Here is a 25127-nt window from a genome sequence, read left to right on the forward strand (position 1 = left end):
TTGGTATACATATACGTATACCAAGTTGTTCACATCTATTCAGGGATAATGGTCCACATTCGTGATTATTTAGATTAACAATAAACAAAGTCAGAGTAATGGGGATATGCGCTGGATATATTTCAATATGCATGCTTTTATCTTATCTCCATAGTTTTCCATGGACCCCTGCCCAATGTGACCAGTGATGACATGTATAGCCACATGTCATTATTCCACCACTGGCTGTCGAGGTGGTGTCCAAACGATGTGGGCTTCATAGATAATTGGACACCTTTCTGGGGAAAACCTTGATTAGGAGAGGCGGCATCCATCCCACTTTGGATGGAGCAGCTCTCATATCTAGAAATATGGTCAAGTTGCAGAGCTGCAGGTTTGGGAGGCAGACACAGTCAACACCTTTAAAAGTAGACTTTTAAATAGAGCTTTTTGTGACTTTGGGCTATACAAATAAAAATTGATTTGATTTGATTTGATTTGATTTGATCTTTGTGTATGCACCCAAGTATTATACTGAGATTGATGTCTGTTGTCCCCCACTGTAACTGACAAGCTCACTTGGCACTGCTATTACAGGGCCATATAACCAGCAGCAACATCACTCTTTACTATGAAATGGAGCCATCTGAAGAGTTGATGAATGTTTTGAGTGCATAAAAGCAAAGGAGTTTTTCTAAACTGTATGAATCATCTCCTAAATGATCTGTCCCTGTTTTGTTACTATTGCTCAGAGAATTATAATTTCTGCCTAGATGAATGAAATTACTGATGTACTGTACATGGGCAGAATGAAATAAATTACTTTTTAAAGTAACACTAATAACATCCGGCCGGACATGTCAATAAAAATGCACAACCTTCTGGCAATTATCTCCACAACAGCATACAGATCACCTCTACAGTATGTTCCTTATGTGACTGAATGCTGCAGACTTTTTACGCACTTGTGTCCACAAATATGGAGTAAGGACTTTAAAGTCACTTGCATAAAGAAGCACAACAGCTCTGTGTGGCACCAAAGCGGACTTTATTTTATGATTTTATTTAGGCCTTTTGATGCCAAAATTCCTGAGATTCTTCTCACCTCTTTTCATTGCTTGTCAGCAACACTGACATTTTTTATACACTATTCAGTAAGTCACACAAGCATTCCACTGTCACAATAAGATAAGTGTGTGTGAGTGTGTGAGACAGAGAAAGAGGCATTTGCTCATGAGCCTGTCGTCTATAGGGCCTGAGCAAACGCAGATAAAGTCACTTGTGAAACGTTCTCAAAAGCACATGCCGCCACACTGCAATGTGGTAGAATACAGAACTGTGGCAGGCCCAGGCCTAATTTTACAGGCTTTGGCTGCCATAGATTTTTCGGTGTTATGCTAAATAATTCATGCTTCTTTTTCTGGATGATTTGTCATGAATGCCAAAAGTATATAACAAGACTCGCTAAAATCACAGATGTATAAAAAGAATACTTCTGCATTGAGACAAGGCTCCATCTGGCCACCTGCCCAGACACATGAATGAATACACTGAGATGACTTGTTGCCTTTAAAATTGTTCCTAATAGCTCAATTTATGACAATTTAAAGAGTACATTTTGAATATGTGTGATTATCAGGAAATTATATAAATTTTACAATCTTTTGTGATAACTTCAACTGGTCTAAGTATTTTTTCGGCCAGACGTTACGCAATCTGCAGCTCTGACTCTATCCAATATGCCAAAATTGCCACACAGCCTAGAGCTAGTTCTCAGCGGGCTTGGCTAGAGCCCAGTGCAAAATATCATGCAACACAACTTGTGCAATGTTTTTTTAGGAGGCTGAGGGCAACAGGGCAGCGATAATGCTGTTTCCCCAGGATGGTTAGGGCCATGGGGTACTTGTTTTCCTCAGCAGTGTGAAGAGAAAGTTGTGGTAAATCAGCAGAGTGGCAGACCGCCTGTGGCAGATACAGTAAAGAAAATGATGCATGATGGAAACTGACCCATAGAAGCCAAATATATTTAAAAACAAGCATGTCAGGCCATGATAAGCTTCGAATTTAAATATTTGGTCTTAAAACTGTGAAAAACAAAATTTCCTAAAGATACTTATTATTAGTAGTTTTTTATCACAAAGTAGCAAAATTGAACCACTGAACAAGTCAGTGTTTTGTTTTTACTTGGAAATGGACTTTTACCATAGATAGTTCCAACTCCAGAAAAGGTCCTAACCCTTTAAACTAAACTTCTGAGGTTCTGAACTGAGCCTGGGCACTCACAGCCACCAGTGGGAGAAGTTGATTGACCGTGGAAGGGGACACAGATGTTCTTGCTATTAAAGATTCAAAAGCTCCTGGAGACAAGTGTATTTGTGCGTGAGTGGGTGGGTCGAAGAGATGCAGAAAGATAGACAAAGAAAGTTCTGTTTTACTGGTTGCTCCATTTTGCTATATGTGTGTCTATTATTAGTGTCTGGTGGGGCTCTCATTATTGTATACATAAATGTACAGAGGTAAAATAAATAAATAAATAAATGTATGAGGTGTCATACCTTTTCTGCAGGGGAACCTGATGACACTGACAGAGAGAAGACTTTATGGAAAGCTTTTGAGAGTGACCTGTGAGGAAAGATAAAAGATGGTTAGATAAAAGTGCACTGAAAGATCGAGGACTGATCAGATTTGGTGAAAATACACTGAACGTAACTGTGGTTCTCCATCCAGAAAATTCACTCTTTTTTTTTCAGCAGCACATGCTGCTGTCTGTCCCTAACCGTATGATACAAAACTCTTTCCTGTCCCTCCTTGTAAAAAAGTGTCTATATCAGTGCTGAGGTTAGGGATGCTTGGTTCAGCATAGATTCCAGTTAGGATAAGGCGCTCTGTCCATATCTGTAGGCCCTCTTGTCATTTCCTCTTGACACTCTTGTTATCTGACACCGCCTTGCAGTCCAACAACTCTAACTCTCAGAGCTTACACCTTGTGTGGCAGTCGAGACAGAATTCGTTGCAGGTTTAATGGCAGGGTGGTTATTCATGTGGAGAATAAGTAACACATTGGAACAAAACTGTGAAATACCTCCCGATGTTTCTCCTCTCAGCAGAATATTTGATTCCAAACCAAATAAACAGGCTTCGGAGAATTCTCTCAATGTGAATTTTGCTGCTGTTAATATTGGTTTTGTAGATATTGTTGCATACATTCATTTATTTTAATTGGAATAATATTGGACATAAATATAAGATGGTTTGATTTCAGAAGACATTTTACATTGGCATCTCTGGTAGTGAGCTAATGACATTACAATATTCGTAATTCTCAGGGCAAATTATTCTTGTATGAGGTAAGAAGACTGTTGATGTTTGGTGAAAAGCAGAATTTAACTTAAGTCAAGGAAAAGTATGTGCACAGTTATATGTACATCACCATTAGCTAGAAACAGGATTTAATGGTCTCCCTGAAGAGAGAGGGCATTTTCATATGTCACCGAAAACATCACACAAAACACAGCCCGTTTCATCGTTTGTTGCTCATATAATGAGAAAGTACACTTTTCAGTGTATGTCCTTTTCTGGTGACATCCTCTGGTTGGATGTGGTTCTTTGTTTGAAATGAATTTATATGTAAGAAGAAGTTTTGTTTTGCTCTAAGAAAAATCAATACCACCAGTACTTCAGTATTTGGGTAAATGGTAAATGGACTGTACTTACATAGCACCTTTCTAGCACTACACATCACACTCCCCTATTCAGACACACAATCGTATACTGACAGCATTGGCTGCCATGCAAGGTGCCAAATAATCAGAAGAAAGCTAATCCCATTCACACACCGATGGCACAGCCTTTGAGAGCAATCTGGGGTTCGGTATCTTGGCCAAGGACACTTGGACATGCAGGCTGGAGGAGTTGGGGATGGAACCACTAATCTTTGAGCCTCTCCTCCCCGATGTGGTATGTGTATATATGTTCCGTATATAGTCTTTTCCATATACAGTGTATATCACCTCATACTTAGTGGGCTATAATGCTAAATGACACCAGAAATTTAACACAGGCAGAATTCTGAAGCTCCCTGTGGGGGAAGAAAAGGGATTGAAGCCTTCAAGAAGACATGTGACCTACTTGGCTTAACCCGCCTTTGTTCAAGTTTGGTCTCTGAGCCAGCTGTGACACGTCTGCTGCTGTCAACTGGAATCATGGGATGTAGGGCAGACGGACGTAGAAGAGACAGTCTGCATATATGTGTGTGTGTGTTTCTCCAGCTTGTCTGCGTAGGCGAAGATGGCAGCTTTAAGTGCTGCATGTGTGCGCAGCCCAGCCGCCTGGGAACATACTGACCATATGCAAGGCAATGCTGGCAGACAAGCAGTGCTAATGGCAGGAGAAAGGCCATTCAACTCTGCTCACTTGGTCTGGCTCAGGTCCTCTGTTCTGACAGCACCTGGAAAACAGTGAGTGCACTACACACATGTAGCGTACAGTAATGAGAATACATGGTGTTATAAGAGCTCTTATCTCCTCTACTGGGATGTGTTTCTTCACGTGGGATTTGATTAAAAATGAACCCCTGTATAGTTTCTTGTTCACATGTAGTGTCATTTAAACCACACAGACAGTTTCCTCTTGAGCGATTTTAATATCAGACATACAGTAGTATTTGCCCATATGAAAGCAGGATGAGTGAAAAGAAATGAATCCAGTCCTCCAAAGCATCTAAAATCCACTAATTCTTTCCTTCATCAATGTAAAGACAGTGCATTTAAACCCCCATATGACTAAGAAAACAGAGCCTGTAGGGAGAAATGTAAGCTAAGAACATTGTGTTATTTCAGTCCTCTGTAAATTGCTTTTGTGCAATGAAAATATTCATCAATTCTATGTCAGGAATTGTTTTTGCTGCCCCAGAGTCTCTCTCCATTCACAGACTGGGTGTTTTACAGTATTACTATGTTCCTTATCTGTCATGACTTTTCACGATACTGGAAGTGGTACTGAAAATGAGCCTGGCTTCTTCTCTCCAGCAAGACAAAGCTTCCCTGCTTTAATTGGAGCTCCATTTATGAAGAACAAAGCAACTGGCAGTCACTATGCCTTTATTCATTGCAGGCAATATACTGTATGCGGATTTTATTTCACAAAGAGCTTAATTTTCACTCCTCAGGCCGTCAGATCTAAATAATACTTAAATGGTCAGTTGACAGTTGTGCAGTAAAACCAGATGACAATATGGCTGGCTTAAAAAGTAATTTGAAACAAGAACCCTGGCAGGAAGCAAAACCATAAATGGAGTTTGATGAAGGGTGAAAAACAAGGAAACCAATTTGTGGTTAAACTCTGACCAAATTATGACTGATTTTTATTTACTGTGAAAGCACATGTGTAGGCAACATTTAAAGGACCAGTGTGTAGGATTTAGTGGCTTCAGTCTCTCCTTCCTAGTGTGAAGGTGAAACTACTGTGAAACTTTAGTTTTTTTCTCTACTCTAGTTCCACACGTGCGGTTCAATGGGTGATCGCACACTGATGAAACTGATTATTATTCTGTAAATAGTGCCCCCTAAATCTGACCAAATTCTGTTTGGCTTTGTGCTAATCTTCACTAAAAGATGTCTGTTTCTTTGGTTAAGGATGATAAAGTATCCCTTTGTCAGGTTACCATCCATTTTAAAGCTGCTGTAATACATATTTTATATTGACAATGGATCAAAATGACATAAAATATGATAATAATGTGACAGAGGTCAAGGTAACCCAACACAGTTTCTTTATCAGGATACTGCTTTTTAACATCTTTCATGTCATTGCCATGGCTTTATGACCGACTATTATATTTGGTTCAATCTCACTGCTCTCATTTTCAGTCCTACAAAGTAAGTGTCAAATTACCAATTTTCCATGTTGACTAGAATAACACATAGAAGTGATGCCCCTATCTGCAGGATGATATAAATGGTCTGTATCTAAAACACAACAAGGCTTTGGTTACCATTTGGTTAGTTTTAGCTACAAAAACATTGTGGTTTCGATGAAAAGGATTACTAAGGGCACATTCATCATCTTTGTTAGGGAACGATTGTGGTTATGCTTTAAGATAAAAAATGTTAGTAGTAAATGGAAAAGGTGCAATGTTTTGTTGGCCCATCCATCCACCCTAACCTCCTCCCTCTGTGATGTTTAAAGCTGAAGAAACTGTGACAGGAGAAAAGGAGGAAGTCAGATGACTGTATTCGAGTGACAGTGTAGCTGTTGTTGTTTTGACTGATGCTGCTGCTGCTCTTCTTAGGTGGAAATCAACTGTACACTTCCCCGCCTGACAAAGCCGTCTAGATGGTGAACACAGCAGAGATTTTCACAGCTAAAGAGTCAGATGCTTTTCTCAGCAGTTGGAGGAGATCAAAACTAGAGCTAAAAGGAGAGACAATATTAAACTTACACTCTGCCTAAAATATGGCTTCATATGTATGAATGTCAATCACATTGACTTTTTTTTGTTGATAATATGTCCACAACTACATCACAGCAAATTTATAACTCCACCAAGAAAGACAGATTACTACTGTTCTGTTTGCTTTGTGGGGGAAAAACAGTGAGAACACTGTCTAGTTCTAACAAGACAGGATGGAGTTATTCATTCATCAATGGACCAATTACATTTTATTTTTTAGAACCTAATCATGCAGACAATGAGGAGACCATCAGTCAGACACCTGAAAAAATTAGGGTTATCTGCTATTTCTTTAGTGGGAGCGGTTGCTAGGCTAGAGTTTAAAGGAAAAAAAAAATCTTGGCAGATAATCTCTCTTAAACAGCGAATTGTAATTTTTCCGTCGCCTGTCCTCACACACATCTGATGGAACAGATGAGCCTTAATATTAATCAATGAAGCAGCCTCAGCCCATGTAATAGCTCATGTTTCACTCGACTAGTCTATCTGCTTCAGTCCTACACACCTAACCGCAGTGGATCTGTGCTGTCAGCATTGCCAAAATGTGGAGGATCACACAGTACGGCGGATGAACACTTTCAGTGTGGAAACTGACAAAGTAAGCAGCTAGTTGTTGAACACAGTGGAGCATTTAGCAGCTAAAGAGACAAGTACTCTTCTCAGCAGTTGGGGGAGAAGTTAGAGCGAATATTGGACGGCTAAATATGGCTTCATGTGAATGCTAATTATATCAGTTGTATTTGCAGTTTGTGTTTTTTTGCACTGCCCATAAGTACATTATAGCAAATGAATAAGTGAATAAAATAAATCGTTGAATGTAGCTTCAGTCGTGCATGTAGTTTAGTCTGAACTCCACATAGAAAGACAAATTGTTAATGTTTTTTTTGGAAGGGAAAAAAAACAAAACACTGTCTAGTTCTAACAAGCCGGCATGGAGTTATTTCACACAGTCCAAAAACACTATGAAATACAATAACAAAGCAATGAAAGCAAAACAAGACACTCTGGAGGAAGAATAATCAGATATCATTTAGTAAGAGAAAACAAGTTTAGTGCTTAAAATCAGTGGGCTCATTCGGCTGTGCTCAGCTAATCAGTGGCATTTATTTACTTAACCCTCTCATTTGACCTACTCAGCCCTCCTACACAGCATAAAAGTTGCAATTACACATATCCTGTTTTGTGTTCTTAGTCTTAAAATAAGCTCAGTGTCTTACTCAGTGTTTTGTATAACTTGTCTTAATGTTGCTCGGAAAAAAAAGATATGTTTGTCACTAGGATCATTTTAACTTCTCATCTGTTCTGTATATGTTTGTTTGTTCTTGCCAAACTTCTTTGTCGGTGACCTTTTGAAAATGTCAGACCAAAATGTGCAATATAATAATATATGTGCATAAAATCAACACAGTGATGCATCTTTAATGACATAAACCACCTCGGAAACATGTTGAAAAAGCAACCGGCTAAATGCGAGGCCAACTTGAGACTTCTTAAAAATTGCTACAATATGGTGACTTTGACTTTGGTCTTCGATGCAGTGAAATGCACCAGCCAAACTCTATATCTCAGTGCTGCAGATAAAGCCTCAGCCATCACTGTGCTAGAGGATGCCTGTGGTAGTTTGATTCTTGAGATGGACTGTACGTTGCAGTTATTTCAAATGAGTGGGAGACTGGCTGTTCCCAGAGCAAAGCTAGGGCTGACTCAGACACTCTAACCCCTGCGCCCCAAATCACTCAGCAGTGTTATCTGCCAGAGGATACAATGAAGGAAACACATCAAAGTTCAATCTCTGGAGCTGCATGCCTACAATACAGGCCTTGTACGCACACAAACACATTCATGGAATCACTCACTAATTGCACATGAATACTCTATAGCATGACTCATAATGAAAGCGCAATTATGCCTCTCTATCACTGGCTCTGAACCAAACGCGGTGATGCTGCTTTCAGCATCTGCAGGCTAACCACGCGTTGGTTTGTCTGACCTGACTATTGGACCTCCGGGACGATTAGTGGGCATCCTGCCCACCTAAATGTCAGAACCTTCCCTCCTTCCTTTTTGTCATCTATTTCAACTCCTCATTTATACCACAACCTTCCTGCTCCTATTAGTGGTGTAGCCATGTGTAACGTCGGCTGGGACATATTCCCATGCCTGGGCCTGAATCCAGAACCAACATGCGTTTCACTCCTGAATGGGACTGTCACATTTGTGTGTATGTGTGTGTGTGTAGGGTGGGTTCTTTTACGTGCTCAGATTGATGATATTCTCACGTAATCCCCTGGTAATAATGTTATTGTCTGCAATTAAAACACGTGTAGCTGCAACAAGACCGCCATCTCAGCCTACCTCAATTCGTCTATCCAAAAGTGGGAGTCCAGTTTGTCCCAAATCAGACTGCAGGAAAGCTTGACGTGTGCATACATATTAATAAAGCCATGAAGTAATTTATTCACCCGCTGATTTACATTGCAGAGCAGAGACATCCTAAATCAAAGGGATTTCAAAACACTTTACAAGATTTGCAAATTAGACAAGATGTTTTTTTTCTGTTTTTTTTCTTTAGCATCTTGTATCTTCCGGCCCCAGACCTAATTTTAATCTCAATATATTCATTAGGCAAATAGTGGCCCCCTCGACACGCAATTCACTGAACATGCATAAAAAAAACTATGGTTGCATGTGTGCATATGCATTTAATATAGCCTCAAAACACATTCATAGGCATGGCAGCACGCAGACACACAAACAATATGCAGCTCCCCATATTAATCTTTTTCTTGGCCGGGACTGACTAAAACGTTATCTACTTGTCTGGTTGTCTCCAGTCTCGAGGGAGGAATGTGCATGTGGCAGAGCCTGGCGGAGCAGAGTAGGTAGGACAGACTCAGGATTTGTATGCGACGGGAGGCACCTTTAGGAGGAGTATGTCTGGTCTGTCTGACGCTCAGTGATTCTCTGCGGGTAGGGAGCAGAAGCTCACTCAGTTGGTGGAAAAGACTTATGAGCTTTATTGATCACAAGCTTGTACAGAGAGTGGGGTCTCTCCCTCTCTCTGTTTAAAACAGCTTTTATTGACATAAAGACCGCAACAGGTGAGGTAACTGAAGAATTTGTTGGCGTAACTTAATTAAAAAGATAAGCTTGATGTTTTGGGGTTTTTTTTGTTTGTTTGCTTTTGTTAATTTTTAAAGAAACTGTTCTTAAAAGTCTGTGGACAGCCGACACACAAGTGGGGCTACTCCAAATCCACCAAAGGAAGAATATTGCATCAGTACTACTGGTTATCAGGGTAGATGATCATTTTACTTCCACATCACTGGGACAGAAAAAAACGCGTAAAGATCACATGATCTGCCTGTGATTCAGTGGCGTGTGATAGGCTGTACGTGTGTGAGCGGTTAAGGGTCATTCTAGTGCGTAGACATTTCTAACAACTCTGATTGTTAGGAAAAGTCAGACAGAAAGAAAAAGCAGAAAACACTTTTTTCGAATGCTTTCCAAGTGGTATTGGAAATTGTGTACAGTGGTTCAGAGTGTGTCACAGGGGGATTATATCTGATCGTTGTGTTGCGAGGCAACATTAAGTGAATTGTGTGGAACTGAACATGAAACTTGCCTTGTACTGAACTGTGCTGGAAGGTTTTATAAACTGAGTGGTGAACAGGGAGGCTGTAAAATGCCATTGGGGAAAGGACCAGGGCCAGTAGGTGAGAACTGATTTTGACTGTGTTTGTTTATCATTTTTTTCCCCCCCTTTTTTTTTTTGCCAGATGTCTGCAAATGCTGTGACCCAGAAAACAGGTGTATGTGATTGAGTCATGGAGGTTACTGTACTGCTTGGTAAACTGTTCCAGAAAAGCATTCTGTGTTAGTACGCTCCGTATGATTTGTACAGCCTGTGGTTTGCCTACCTGCATGCTCACCAACTATGTGACAAAGTTAAACAAGCCAAACTCCCCACACCATTTACCCATTGAAGCTTCACCAGACAACAGTTAGTGCTCCTGCTGTCCACTCCTGTCTGAGACTGGCTAATCTGGCTTTCTGTTAAAAAGAGACTCAACACTCAGCGGGTGCATGAGTGGGCACAGAAGTTAATGCCAGTGCTCTAATTTGAAGATGCGCAGTTGTCTTATCTTATTTGGGAGCTTGCTGCTGCGGGGTTGTGGGGAAGTGAACTGGGGCTGAATGGTTTTTCATGTACCAGGCCACAGTCGTTGGCAGTTTACCACAGGACCTGTTCTGGCAGCAGTGAGCACACATGGGGAACTGCTTTTTTTTGTTAAACTGTGAGTTCTGTACCAGAAAGTCGACTATGTCAAACAACAAGGCGTCAGAACAAAAATATACATGTTACCGAGCAGCACCAACTGTTGTGGGGACAGGCATGGCTCTGAGGGTTTTAAACAGTAACATGTATTTCTCATAATCTTTAAATAATGTAGTCTACTGAATATAGCTATGAGAATATGCAGCCATACTTGAAACATGTTGAAGTGATGAGCAATTTTGTCTATGGAAATTAACTGAAAAGTATAAAGTTCTAAAACCGACAATGTTTAATCAAAGTGTGTATCTTACTAATTGTTTATGTAGATCAGTTATCGCCTTATTTAAATTCAGTTAACACTCATTATCACAAGTTCTTGTATGGCTATCTGTTTATAGACAGGATAAAAATACTGATCAGGAGTTAATGGTTTCCAGCCACATATTAGATGAGATTTATACATGACAGTCTCATGTTGTCAGATGTCTGTACTGTCTCCTGAAAAATATGTTTGTGACAGCGAAGTTGACTTCCCTCCCTGAAGCCATCGCTGTTCTTTGGCACACTTATAATGAGAGACCGTGCCGTTTTTAGGCTGAAGCTTTGCTATTGTGGCATCCCGGGACCAACGCCAACCTGACACAGGAACCGGAGGCTAAACATGGGAAGAAGTCACCCTTTTCTTCCAGCCTGCATGCCCCCTTTCCAAAATATACTCATGGGTGGCTACACTCTGAACAACCGGGGCTGCTCTGTTTCTATTGTTAAGCGAGTTAGCATACAGACTCTCCTTGACACTGATCTCATGGCATTGCACGACCGTAGAATCCAAAACAGCAACAAAGGTTTGAAGAAGTTTGGCAAAAATTTGTGATCTCTGCCAACAGCAACATCTGCAATGACGTTTAGACAGAACAAACATTTTGGGTATGACCATCTTTGACTTCATTCTGGAGGTGTATCTATAGTTTTCTCATGTATTTGTCCTGAAACTATTGAAACGTAACCCAGTTACTGCTATCTTCAGGGTTCCCAGTGAGGGCGTAGACATCATCACATCTCAAGCGAAGTCTATAGAATTTGCCTCTCTTATAGCCCGGAGACTTATCCTCCGCAATTGGAAATCTGATAAACCCCCAACGTTCACAAATTGGATCAAAGAAGTGCCGCCCTTACGTGGTCTTCATTTATATAATTCACTCTTATGCTGTCTTTTCCATGAACATTATAGACGATCTCTTTTTATTCTAAACATTAGGTGTCTGTATTTAAATAACTGTATTGAGATATGTGAATATGTAAATGTCTTTGCAGTGTATGTCTATGTTTATGTTTATGTACGTTTTTACATGTTCTTTCTCCTGTCTTTAACTTAATTTATTTTCTGGGTATCTCCGGAGGGTGGGGTTTGCTTTAATAGTTGTGGAAACTGTACTGTTCCGGATTATTCATTAGGGACCAATATATGGATGTAAAATGATGTTAAAAAAAAGTATTTTTAACTTTTAAAAACTTTTTTGGTTAGTGAGTAGACGTTGAGTTCTGCAGAACTCAAATGCTGAACTTGGACTTGGGAGTTGTAAAAAACTAAATATTTATTGTACAAGGTCAAAGTGGCTGGGATACAGAGGCTGATGGTTTGGAGTTGGAGATCCAAAGGGAGAGAATGGAGGGAATGCAATTGAAGGAGATGGCGTGGGCATTGGGGAATGGGAAGAAGTGTGGCTGGTTGTCTGGCTGAAGGCAAAAAGAGGACAAGGGGCCCCTGAGCCTGGAAAAAAAAAAAAATGCAAAAATCACAAAAAGCTAATATGTAGCGACTGTTGGGCTGAAACAACAATGTGGAACAGGGTGGATGTAGGCCGCTGGAGGTTGATGCCATGATGAAAGGCAGGTGAACAGACTGGGAGGGATGATGAGCTGATTGAGACCGGGTGCGTGGTTGCAGCTATAGACCAGGAGCCAATAGCGTGAAGGAGAAATGATGACATCGTTGACGACAACGAGCACACATGGAGAGACAGATGGGTCAGGGAAAAACACAGGGAGACACCAGAGCCTAGCTGTTACACGAACATCCTTTCATTTCGTTTTTTCTTTTGAATAAAACAAAAATGGATCTAGCGTCTGACTCAGGCGACTCTGTGTGGCTTCTAATCAAACACCTTTTTTTTTTTAGTTTGTCTCCTCCAGTTCCACCACAGTTTTATGTGTTCTCTTTGTGGACCAATTTTAAGTAATTATTCACCCATGTGATTGTTGTGACTTTTAAATGAATCCAATGAGCCATTTTAACACTGCCCTCGTGACATTTCTCATGTAAGTGTCTTTTTATCACACGGGGGCTGTGATAGCACAGTAATTATGTGTGTCTACGTTGGTAAGGAATATAGAACAGATAAACTGCTGCTTTTACTTCTGTCTTGCATAAGCTTGTGCAGGTTTGTTGTGTCTGTGTGTGTGTGTGTGTGTGCCTGTTTTAAATAAGGACAGCAGTTAGCTGAGGTGCAACACCTTTTTCTCTCATTAGATTTACTAAACAGAATAATGATTCCCCTGAGAATATGAATCCATCGCTCTACTTGCCCTGTCACTTTCTGCACTACCATCACCATGGTGATCAAAGCCAGATGTGCTTGTTTCTCTTGCCACCAACAAAGCACAACTATACTCTGTGTTTTTACAGTTGTCACTCTGCTCGGTGCCACATCCCTTAGGGAATCTATGATGTACTGCAGCAACATTAGACAAACTTAGGAACACACTGCAGTTCTTCTCTTGGACTGTCATTCATATTCTGAAATAGGGAATTAAAATAAGCTAAATCTGACCGATGAAGGGGGATATAATTATGTTTTGTTTTGCCACAATCACATTTTTTTTTTTCTGACACCTGAAACAAACGAGCACCAGCAACAGAACTGTTTTGAACATAATCTTCAAAATATCACCTTTATGTCACCAAACTAGACTTAACATAAAGGTTTTTCTCAGATCTGTGGAAGTTTTTCATCTCATCCATCCACAGTTTTAGTGGATCAAGTTGTGACGCTTCTCCACTATTTATAGTCAATTTTCAAACTGATGCTTGGTTGAATTTTTTTTTTTTTCCCCCAGTCCTGCGAGTTAAACTTATTAAACTATGAAGAAGAAACAACAACTTGCCACTGACAAAAACAGGAGCGAATCAAACCTTATTAATTTGTTGTGACTACAGTCAATGAACATGCAAAAAAGTTCTAACCGCAGGATGCCACTCAGCTGTTTGAAGAAGGAATAAATCAGCACGTGGTGACAGATAGCGAGATGTTTAATATCTGTTGTGATATTTAGCGCGAACGCCCAAACATGTGCTATTTGTTTGAAAAGCGGCGAGGGATGAGTTTCTGTCTTTCACGCCTTTAACAACAAAAACACCAACGAACGCCTCTGTGAGACAGAACAACAAAGACAAAGAACTGAAAGAGGGCAACAATTTACACTGGTGTAGCGCAACGGTGATCAAAGAAATACAGACAAGACACACAAAAACACACCTGCAGTGACAGATGGAGGTAGCCCCAGTAAAGAAGAGAGAGGGCAACACAGTGCTGAGAGAGAAACTTGTAGACGAGAATGAGGGAGGAATAATAAAGAAGCTGGGAAGAATCCATTGTTGATTCAAGTATGTGTTCAACCGCAAACACTGCATAAGCACTTTACACGGACGTGAACATTTCGTCGAAGACCGGTTTGATCTATAAACAGGAAAGAACGAGAGTCTGACTTGTCCCTGGGTGACACTATTAGGGTGTTGGTTTACCACCATAACTGTCTCCTCTTGGATCTGAGCCAAACAACAAGGTGACTCCGCTCTGGCTGCACAATGATTAGTCAGGTTCTGCCCCACAGTGATGCTCTGTGGTGCAGCTTCGTAGTTCAGAAGACAGGGGAGGAAAGAAAAAAAAAAAAAAAAGGCCAAAAAAGAAACATCAATGGTTTGGTTGTGAGAAAAGAAAAAGAGAAAGCACATGGTAAAGAAACAAACTGCAATTTATTAGAAGTTGAGAGCAAAACTTTTGGGAACAGCTCAAGGATTTCTGCATTGATGAACGGAGCAATTACAACAATTTTTCTTTGGGGGACCTAAATGTACAGACAGACTATCAGTCACAAACAATGAAAAATGCGAGTTATCTGCTATTTCTTTGGTGGGAGCAGCTGCTAGGCAAACAACAGAGGTTCCAGGGAGAAAGATCATGGCAGATAATCTCTCTTAAACGGCGAACTGGAGTTTTTCAGTCGTCCGTCTCACTCACATCTGATGGAACAGATGAGCCTTAATTTTAATCAGTAACGCAGTCTCAGGCCATGCGACAGCTCACGTTTCACTTGCTTAACTGTGACCTAAAGCATCCTTTCAGCATTCACTTCCGTCTTACACTCCTAACCACAGTGGATCTTTGCTGTGAGCACTGCCAAAATGTGGGTGATCACACTTCCAGTGTAGACACCGACAGAGAGCCGAAGCTGCTGACTTACTGCTTTCACTATGTAGCCTCACAGTGCATGAGCGTCATACCTTCTGTAACTGTAAAACCTGTTGCCAGTATGAGTAATCCAGGCAGCAATTACGTTTCCCCCAAAACACATTTTGCAAGTCAAATTAGAAGGTTTTTCACATATTTTCTAGGAGACAGTGATGGATGGCTGCATCCTTCCTAACCGCTCTCTACAACTGTGACTGATGCCATCAGCACTAGATTACAAAATAATTCTGCCAAACAACCTGAAAACACCATAAAACTCGAGCGTGATGCGTACAGGCAGTTTGAGTGCTTCACTCTTTGACTCTCGGGGAAAAGAAATAGTGACAAATCTGTTGATCTGCTTTGTACTTTCCCCCCTCCTCTACAAATCCTCAAACACATTTTTAACTTCATCTCCAATCAAAGAAGCCCAGATTGCAATCTGCTCCACAATATGTTTTGCTCCACTTTATTAGGCCCATAGATAAACCTCATGGCTAGAACACAGGCCTGTGAGTAATGAAGGCTCCCTCATCATAACAAGATCCTACCCTCCTTATGCTCTCCTTCTCCTCTCAGTTTGTTGTGTCTTTAGGTTTAGCTGGTCACTTTCCTGCTTTCCTCTCAAAAAGGAGCCGGCCTGGACAGATGCTGTAATAAAATGTAATCATTTTTTAGATCTTGAAAGCATGCAGGCAATTTAAGAGAATGTAGTGTCAATATGTATGCAGCTCCAGGTTCTTACTCCTGATTTGGACAAAATGTATCCCATTTAATCATATTATATTAACAATCAATTAGACAGAGTGTTCTTACTTGATACACACACACTCATATGTAGCAAGGTCTTTTGTAACCGAGTACTAAATAATGCACATTTCTGTAAGAATGTAAGACAGACTAAAGGCAGGTGACACCTATGTCTAAACTAGGAGCATGTTTACAGCACATTAATTATTGTGTATTAACATCAGGCACGTCCTCAGAAACACCGTATTAGACAAAAGAGAACGCCCACACGCACACATAATCTCCCAGATGAAAATAACAATAATAAATTCAGGAAACTGAAAAAAAAAAAAAAACAGAAGTTCAACAACATATAAATGGAGGTAATTCTCTGCGGCTTTGTGAAACAAAAGTGGGTTAAGGAAATTAACTCCTTTGCTGACGTATCGAAGAAGGTGACTGCTGTTACATCCTTGTGCAGTACCATGGGAGACCAAAAGCCCGCTGTAGCCAACGAAAGCTGAATCACTGGAGTGAACAAGAACAACTGCTCTCTTCCAAATCACTCAGTGCATCACCAGAAAGGTGTTTGTCTCTGGCTTTGTTCCAGATACAGACAATCGTGTCACTCCCAGTGCTGAAGATACTCACCAGCTGATATGCTACCGTAAGCGGACCTTGCCAGATAGTGGGTTAACTGGTCGCCAGATCTCTCTCTCTCTCTCTCTCTCTCTCTCTCTCTCTCTCGCTTTCTTCCAGTAATTCTCAAATCTGTCCATGTCCAGATTATATGGGACTTTTTGGACTTTATCTACTGTGCAATGTACAAGTGATTTATGTTTTAAAGGAGGCATATGTTCAGCACACTGCCTTTTAATATCTGGTGTAATTAATAAAAGTCAGTGATAAAAGTTCACACATGCTTTTCACAAGCTTTGAGTCAGGTGTGACTTTTATTCAGACAATTTAACAATGTATATGCACAGAAACTACTGATACATTGGGGGATTATTAGGTGCACACATTATTATGTAGTGTTTTATGAGCAAATCCATCCATGAATCACAAGAAGAGATTCACTGAAGAGCTCATTATGCAAAAAAGTATGCAGCGAGTAATTATGGACTATATTTATGTTGTTTAACCAAGGCACTACATTTGAGAGGAGCCCAATTATCACATTTTGGAAATAAGAAAATTGAAATGATAGGCAATAGGAAGAACATACACACTGTTAATTTGAAGGAATTTCTTTTAGAGATGTTCCAGCAAGTCACTGACAGTGAACACTGTCATGTGCAGGAGCTTTAGGGGTTAAAGAAAATGCTGTGGACACCTGAAAAAGGATAACATAATCACTTATCGCACAATTTGGGCAGCCTGTGTTTTTACAACTGGTAAATACTGCTAGCTATTATGCAGGTTGAATATGATTGCAATAATTAGATAATAAAGACATTTTAGGAATTAAAGGTGGTGTGTGGATGTTTTTATCGATCGATGACCGTTAAAAAGCTTTTAAGTGCTAAAGTATGGTGACAAGTATGACATCAGAAACAAACATTGTCATGTTTGAAACTTCTATGATTTATGAAAAGGACAACAGATAATTTTTTTCCTTTATTTTTATTGTAAATGGGTCTATAAAAGTGAGAGTATAATAAAGAATGGTCATACAACACATATGTTTAAGATATGAGTGATTTGGAAATCAAAGAAAGTAGTAAAAGAAAAATGTCATCAATGCTCGTAGACGAAAAAAAAATGTTTTTTTGTGCCATTATTTTTGGATAAAATTAGTCTTAGACACTGTCACAGACTTCTCACTAGCAAAGACTAAACAGTCAGTACAACTCAAATCTAATTACTGTTTAAACCTGTGAAAGTACAATCGTATGGCATAACTCGCCTGTATTGGTCCTTTTGTCAATTTACTGTATATTTATAGTTTTATAGACTGCAGTTAATATAATAATATTTATAGAAAACACAAATCATATGAACAATATTTTGAATATAAAAGCCATCCAACAAGGAATGAAAAAGACTCACAGAAGAAAAAAGGAAAATAATTAAATACTAAAAGTCAAGACACTTACAGTACATGACTAATGGCATGCATAATGTGGAATTAAAAACTAAAATAATAAGATAAAAGGTGTAAAATAAATGTTACAAGGAATTATCGGAGAATCCAATGTGAATATAGTGATATGATTTTATTTAATAATTCATACTTCTGGATTACAAAAAAGTGCTGAGCAACATTTCTTCTTTTAGTTTCAGAGTAAAGCCTGTTATATTCCCATTGTCAGGGATATATGAATGATAGTCAAAAGGTTTTACAGGATCAGGTAGAGACTCGGATGAATGTATTTGTATTTTTTTAAACTATAATCTATGACACACACTAATAGTGTGTAAATCAGTCTCTATTTCATGGAGTGACCTCTGAAGACATTATGTGTGAACAGCTATCTGTGCTCTACCTGCCTTTTGGAAAATACTTTTTATGTCTTTAACATCGAATCTGAAAAGCATACACATTTTTTCTGATTTAATTGTGTACAAAACAAAAAATGATGCTTGTTTACAAAATTGAATCATCTTTTTGGTTACATTCAGCGTACGGTAAGAAGCGCGAGGTATGCTATATATGTATGTCGCTTCTGCGATAATAAGATAGTGAACCTCTCATAAGGCCCTTAGTTTGGCCAGAAGAGCCTCTACATCTGACTCTCCGTTGGTGCTACAGCTGCTGACAACAGCACCGGTCGAGGTCGTCTGGAAGGTCGGAGGTTCTGCTTCAACTTCCATCTCTTTCTCAGTTGGTTTAACCGCCTGTCTCTCCACCACCCTCTCTCTGTCCAGCCAGTGGCTGTGACCTGGGGGGTTCCGGTACCTGCGGCCTGACTCCAAACACACAGCAGCCTTGGACCGGGCTGCAGACGGATGGCTTTCAGACTCGTTATGAGTCTCCTTGGCAGGGGGAGCTTTCACCACCGCTGAACCTGCATTTATATTCTGCCGAGAGCGAGACCTTTGTAGAGGTGCCTTGTTGTTTTCTGTGAGTGGAAAACAGAGAAAAAGCAAAACAGTGAGCATGACTGTGAAAGTGAGGGAGGAGGACAGTGAGAAGACATTGTTGCACAACTGGCTCGTTAAACAAATGGAAGCAAGCGATTATTGAGATGAAGCAAGAAAGAGAAATGTTCAAAAATTGAAAGCAAGTGCACACAAAACATGGTGTCAGTCATGCGACAGCAGACAAATGACAATAACAGAAATCATCAGGCAGTAACACACTTTTGTAAACAATATATGCACGCAAAACAAATCAAAAGTGCATATATATATACACATGAGCTCAGCATACACACTGTTAGTCTGGATGAATACACACACAAACACACAGCATGGAAGCGTACATTGTGCATACAAACACTGATGAGGACAGATTTTCTGCAGCAGACTGTGGCGTGCAGCAAGCTCAATATGATGAAATGGATATGGCTGATCAACTGCAACAGAAACTCAATAACACTGTACGTCGCCCTTTTCCAATCTCCCCGTCCCCCTTTTCTCTTACATGACACCCTCCCACCCAGCTCCACCTCCTCCGATTCCATCATTATCATCCATTCTCCTTCCTCCACTCTTCATCTCAGCTCTGTGCTCCTGCAGTAGTCCTCTTCATCTTTCTTATTTCCGCCGCTCTCCTCAGCCTCCCAATCCTCCGCCCCCCCTCTCTGGTTTCCGACTTAAAACACACTCAGACAGACAGTGGAACAGAGCGACGGCCCAGATCAGACCTACGTTCTGAATTATAATCCCTCTGAGTAGATCTTAGACTTCATCATCAGTATGTGTGTGCTGGAAGGAGAGGGTAAATCCATATTCATGTGACCTTGAACGAGAGGCTGAGAGGAGTGGCGCGAGGAAAGACACCACCGCATTTAAAGTTTCCTGAGCATTAAATGTCTGGCAAACAGGAGTCAAACACAGCAGAGCAGAACAGAGCGACCCGCTCTGTCAGCCAATCGGTAATGAGTTTGGAGCGTGGCCAGTCAGTCATGACAGTGTGTTTTATGGGCCGCGCTGACGAATGACAAGGAACGTCCCTGAACACAACCTCTGACAAATAAATAAGGATAAAAGGAGGAAAGAGAGCAGACAAGGAAGAACCGACTGCAAAATTAAGCAAAAGGAAGCCAACGATCGCACACATTCGCACACACGCGCGGACACACACGCATTCACCCGGTAGGCAAACGTGAGGCAGTGAGGGATTTTAAAAAGGGTGAAATGAATGTTGCCTTGCTGCTGTGACTGAACATTTAATGCAGCTAAAATCCAAGTCTCCTCTCATTACCTCACCCTTTTTGCTCTCTCTTCCTGTTGTTAGTCGTTAAAGATGACAATTATTCCCTGCTGTCGATCCTCCTGCCCCCCACTCCCTTATCCTGTCTTGTCCCTCTCTCTTTAAAAACCTATCATCAAGTCGGATCATGACGATTTCCTGACAAACACACGTCCTTTACAACAGTAACACACTCACAGATTGAGAGCTGATGTGAAGGAAAATATCAGTTGTGTTATCTTGTTTTCAAAGCAAACAGAACATCAGTAATATTCAAACATGCACATCTTTGAATTGACCTTTATTTTACAATCTATCATTTAACTGTCATTTATCTTCTCTGTATAAACCCTTGACAATTATATACAAAAAAAAAAAAAAAACATGCGCTGGTGAAAAATACAATAAAAAATATATGTAAATATAAAAAAGAACAACAACAAAAGCACACTTACTCAATAGGACCTCGTATCCAAAATCATATCTTTTCTTCCTAACAGGACCCTGGCCTTTAGTGGTGAAAACGATCAAAGTGCTGGCAAGTTCAGTTTCTTCTCACTCTGCCTGCCTGTGACATCTCATTGCCCCTTCCTTTGAAGCCCTGCTAGCTTCTCAACATATGCCTTCATCTAAGCTGTAAAACACGTCTGAAGAGATGTAAAACATATCTCATCTCAGAGGCTGTACTGCTTTAAACCAAGAACTGACACTGGTTTTACACGAGAACGAATCCGAAGACCCAACTGTTGTCTTTTATCAAACACATGCTGCGATGGTAGAAGTGTGCATTTATCCCTCTAAGCCAATCTGATACAGATACGTGAGAAGTAATCTGATGTAGAAATCACACTTCAAGCCTGTATGTTTCAACTCTGCTTTTAAGCTTGCTTTTTCAATGCAAAGTAATTAAAGTGTCCTCATCTTGACCGGCAAGAACTTCACTGAAAACATTTTCTCACTTTCTATTTCAAGTCTAGAGTACAACGACTACCACTGATAGTTGAAAGACCGTTCCACTTATTGCACTCCTATAACATCGTCAGACTCAATGTACAGCTTAGGAAGTTGAGAGAGCAGCAGAACCAGAGATATTGCATATTTTATTCCAAACATTCTTCCTCCCTGCCAAAGTCTGGTGCCTATATTACCCACAACGCAACTTGGCCACCGACAGACAGTTCAACAGAGATTCGGGTTATGCTGGTAGCTGCTAATGTAGCCTTGAGCCGAGCAGATTTTTTTTCCAGATCTTTTATATGTGTAGTTTACAGCCCCAAATGACACCGACTCAGGTGACATCACATGAGGTCATTTGCCATATTTGGTGCAGCCCTGTCTGGCCACCAAGCGCTACACCTTCACATAACCATAGTACTCCCTAAGACCTGTAAACAGACGCTGGATGTATACACTTGGTGTATTTCTCATTTAACATTAAGCATTGCTTAAAAAAGGGCAAAAGTTTGGATAGTCCCCAAGGAGGACACATTTTTCAAAACTGTAAACTGGGTATTGTTTACCTCGATTTGAGGGCCATTGTCATCCATCTAACTCATGCAGTTTAAACAACACTAAATGGGTGCATGTCCTTGTAAATAAAATAGCTTATTGCTTCAGTTATTGCCTTTGAACAGGAGGATGTAGGGGCAAGCAGCTTTAGTTGGTATCCCTGACTCTGGTGTTAACTTACCTACGGTTGGCTGCTCCTGTTTCCGACAGCACTTTATTGTTCTTTTAGAATACCTTGTTCCTAAGAGAGTAAGTTGCTGATGCCACTATTAATGATTTTACGTTGTTGTTGCATGTTTTGCATTGAAGCATTCCTTTTGTCAAGGTTTCTTGTAGCACACGGCGGAGCTCCCGTACGACCCTACAACTGATAGAACCTAATCAATCTTTGACAAGTTTCGGAATAGAAGTTGAGTTTGGATCTGTGTTTCGTGCAACATCTTGCACTCTTGTATTGATTTTCTGATAGGTAGCAGTTAATCTTTACACCTCAATGTGATAGCGGTTCATTGGAAAACTGTCCTTATCCAAAATTAGAAAAGACTGTGAGAGGTATTCCTTTATTCCATCTGCAAACAGCAGCAGAAAAGAGTTCACATTTCCTTATGTAAGATCATTTCCTCCATTTATATTTGCTTCTTCGACTGATGCAGATGAGCTTTTACTCCCCCCCCCCCCCCTTCCTCCTCTATTCTACTCAACTGAAGTTTTTGAGAAGTTAGTAGACAGGCAGACTGATGCAGTGAGCCTCAGTCAGTCTGGACTGCAGCAGTGCTTGCCTACTTTTATTTTCATGCTGCCACCATAGCCGTTAACAATAAACTCATCTACATTATACGAGCTGATAAAAGAACAGTCAACACATATGAAGACGTTGGAGATTGGTATTTTCCAGTGTGTGTAAAACATGAACACAATAGGATTCTGCTACACTAACAGTCTATCACAGTCCTCAGTCGGCATGCCGTCTTTTACTTTGCTGCAAGGCAGATTGGAAAAAGAAAAAACAGTTGAAAAACAACAATAAAAGAGCTGGCAGACTAAGCTCGTGTCTCTTCTTGCTCTTAGCTTTGCTGAAGAGTGTGTCTTTAAACCGAAAGTCTCACAGCCCACAGCCTTTTAACCAGCTACTGACACTGGTTCTTTTGCAGCAGGAAACAAGTGAAATCTCAAACAAAACAGACAATTTGCTGCTCTGAACGGTTCGAGAATATCATCAAGAATTTCAAGATGGAACCATGGTGGTTTATTAAATGTCTGATAGAGTGACATTTTGTAGAACTGTGAAAGGGCCGGTCAAATAGAAAAAAACATTTCTTTTTTTTTTTTTTATCTGCAAATAGCTGCAGAGAGGAATTCACATTTTCCTCTTGTCAGATCATTTTGGTCCATTTGCATTTGCCACTTCAAATACAGATGCAGATGAGCCTTTCCTCTCATCTCTCTCTCCCTCCCCTTCTCTCCACTCTTATGAAGTTTGCAGTATTTGATCACTTTAAGAAGAGAGTAGTCATGCAGACTCGGAAAAAAAAATACAGACAGTGAAGTGAATTTTTCTCTCTGCGGAGTGACTGACACAACAAGTTGACGTTAGCGAGATCAAACACGAGCACCATAAATTATAACACAGCTAACTGGCTTGACGGTTTGCTACATGTTCTGTCTAATGATGACGACTATTTCCCCTGTTTTTTGCATTTACAAGTGGAATATCTGGGGTCAGGTTACTGCACAAGGATCAGTTAAAATGTGAATACAAATAATACGAGAACTAAAGACTTAATTTTGTAAATTTGTAATTTTAAAAAATTTCAACTAGGAATGGAACTAACAAGTACATTAATATCTGATATTTGTTCGGATTAATTCTGAGAAATATATACTGTTAGAAATATAGAGAGAAATGAATACGCCTAGCATGGGCATATTTGTGGCCTGGTTATAACCAACCAGTGTGTGGGATCTCAGTCCCTGCCAGACACGATGATATGGGGACCAGGGATGTGTTTTCACTGTATATTAGCAAGTAGTTACCCAACCGAAGGCTAAACAGTCTTCTGATAAAGACTATTATGAACGTTGGGGTGGCGTTTAGCTCAGTTGGCAGAGCAGCCGCCCCATGTGCGGAAGCTCAGTCCTTGCTGCGGAAGCCCAGGGTTCGAATCCGACCTGTAGCTCTTTCCCAAATGTCATTCCCCATCTCTCGCTCCCTGCATTCCTGTCATTCTTCAGCTGTCTCTGTCAGAAATAAAAGCTTGAAAAGGCCCAAAAAAAAAAAAAAAAAAACTATTATGACTATTATGAACATTGTTCATTCACCATAAAAAAGGGGAAACTTATACAGTAGATACAGTATATAGATTTATATATGACTGGCCATGCTGTTACGTTGACATTTATTTTCCTCAGAATATAACAAGCGACTGAAAGGAGGAAAATACTGCAGGTGGGAAAAAAACAAAAAACAAAAAAAACTCAACCTGGACAGGGGTTTGGATTGTACAAGCAGTACAAACAGCCCTCAGAGCTCCCTCTTGTCTAACACACGGCTATACATTACCTCCGAGGTCAGACAACAGATGCAACCTCATGATTTTGTCTCTGTGAGCATGAGACTGTGCTATGCTTTAGTATGTTTCTGTTTGTCCTTACAGAAAGAAAGGCTACATTTAGGAGTTGAAAAGGTATGCCGTCACCAATGTGTGTGTCCCAATGTCCTTCAGTGAGTCTTATAAAAGTAAAAGCCAGCAGACAGCTTGTTAGCTTGCCTGTGTGCATTAAGCTGGCTGTAATTAAAGATCATTACCTGGCAACACACCACGTCATTGAAGGTTTGTCCCACGCTTGTTTGTTGTAGCTAACTGTATGTGTGTGTGTGTGCGTGCGTGCGTGCGTGCGTGTTCAGAGCCGTCTGTCTAGCTTCACTGTCACATAAGAACAACAGCAGATGGGATTAAAAACGAGGAGAGGCAACGAGCAATGAAAGGAGAGCGGAAGGAGGAGAGCAGTGGAATAAATGGGATGATGAGGGAGAAGATGACAAGATGAGCAGAACAAACAGCCTCAAGACAGTGGCATGATCTGGAGGCAATGACTGTGGTTTGGACTAGACAAACGAGAGAACGAGCAAAAAGGAAGACGGAAGAAGACAGTATGGTACGGGATGGATTGTTGAAAGAGCACTATAACAATCCCTGTGAGTAATATGGAAAAAAAAAAGACAGCACTGTTATAGGTAACTGAAGTCAATCCCGCTCTAATGCATATCAAAGCGTTTTCCTTTCTTTGAGCTGTGGTTTGACCCTCCCTCCC

General features: G+C 40.4%; 1 protein-coding gene across 5 annotated transcripts in view; it reads right to left on the minus strand.

The window, feature by feature from the left end:
• Positions 1–18144: 18144 nt before the first annotated feature.
• LOC104926257 (protein diaphanous homolog 3) overlaps positions 18145–25127 on the minus strand; it is a 151728-nt gene continuing 144745 nt past the window's right edge. For all 5 annotated transcript variants that reach the window (XM_027281536.1, XM_027281535.1, XM_019262314.2 and 2 more), the window contains one exon: positions 18145–19011. In XM_027281536.1, coding sequence (XP_027137337.1) covers positions 18641–19011 — 371 coding nt within the window. In that variant the 3' untranslated portion in view covers positions 18145–18640. The remainder of the gene's footprint in view (positions 19012–25127) is intronic.

This window comes from Larimichthys crocea, chromosome VIII (genome assembly GCF_000972845.2).
Source record: "Larimichthys crocea isolate SSNF chromosome VIII, L_crocea_2.0, whole genome shotgun sequence".
NCBI classification, from domain to species: Eukaryota; Metazoa; Chordata; class Actinopteri; family Sciaenidae; genus Larimichthys; species Larimichthys crocea.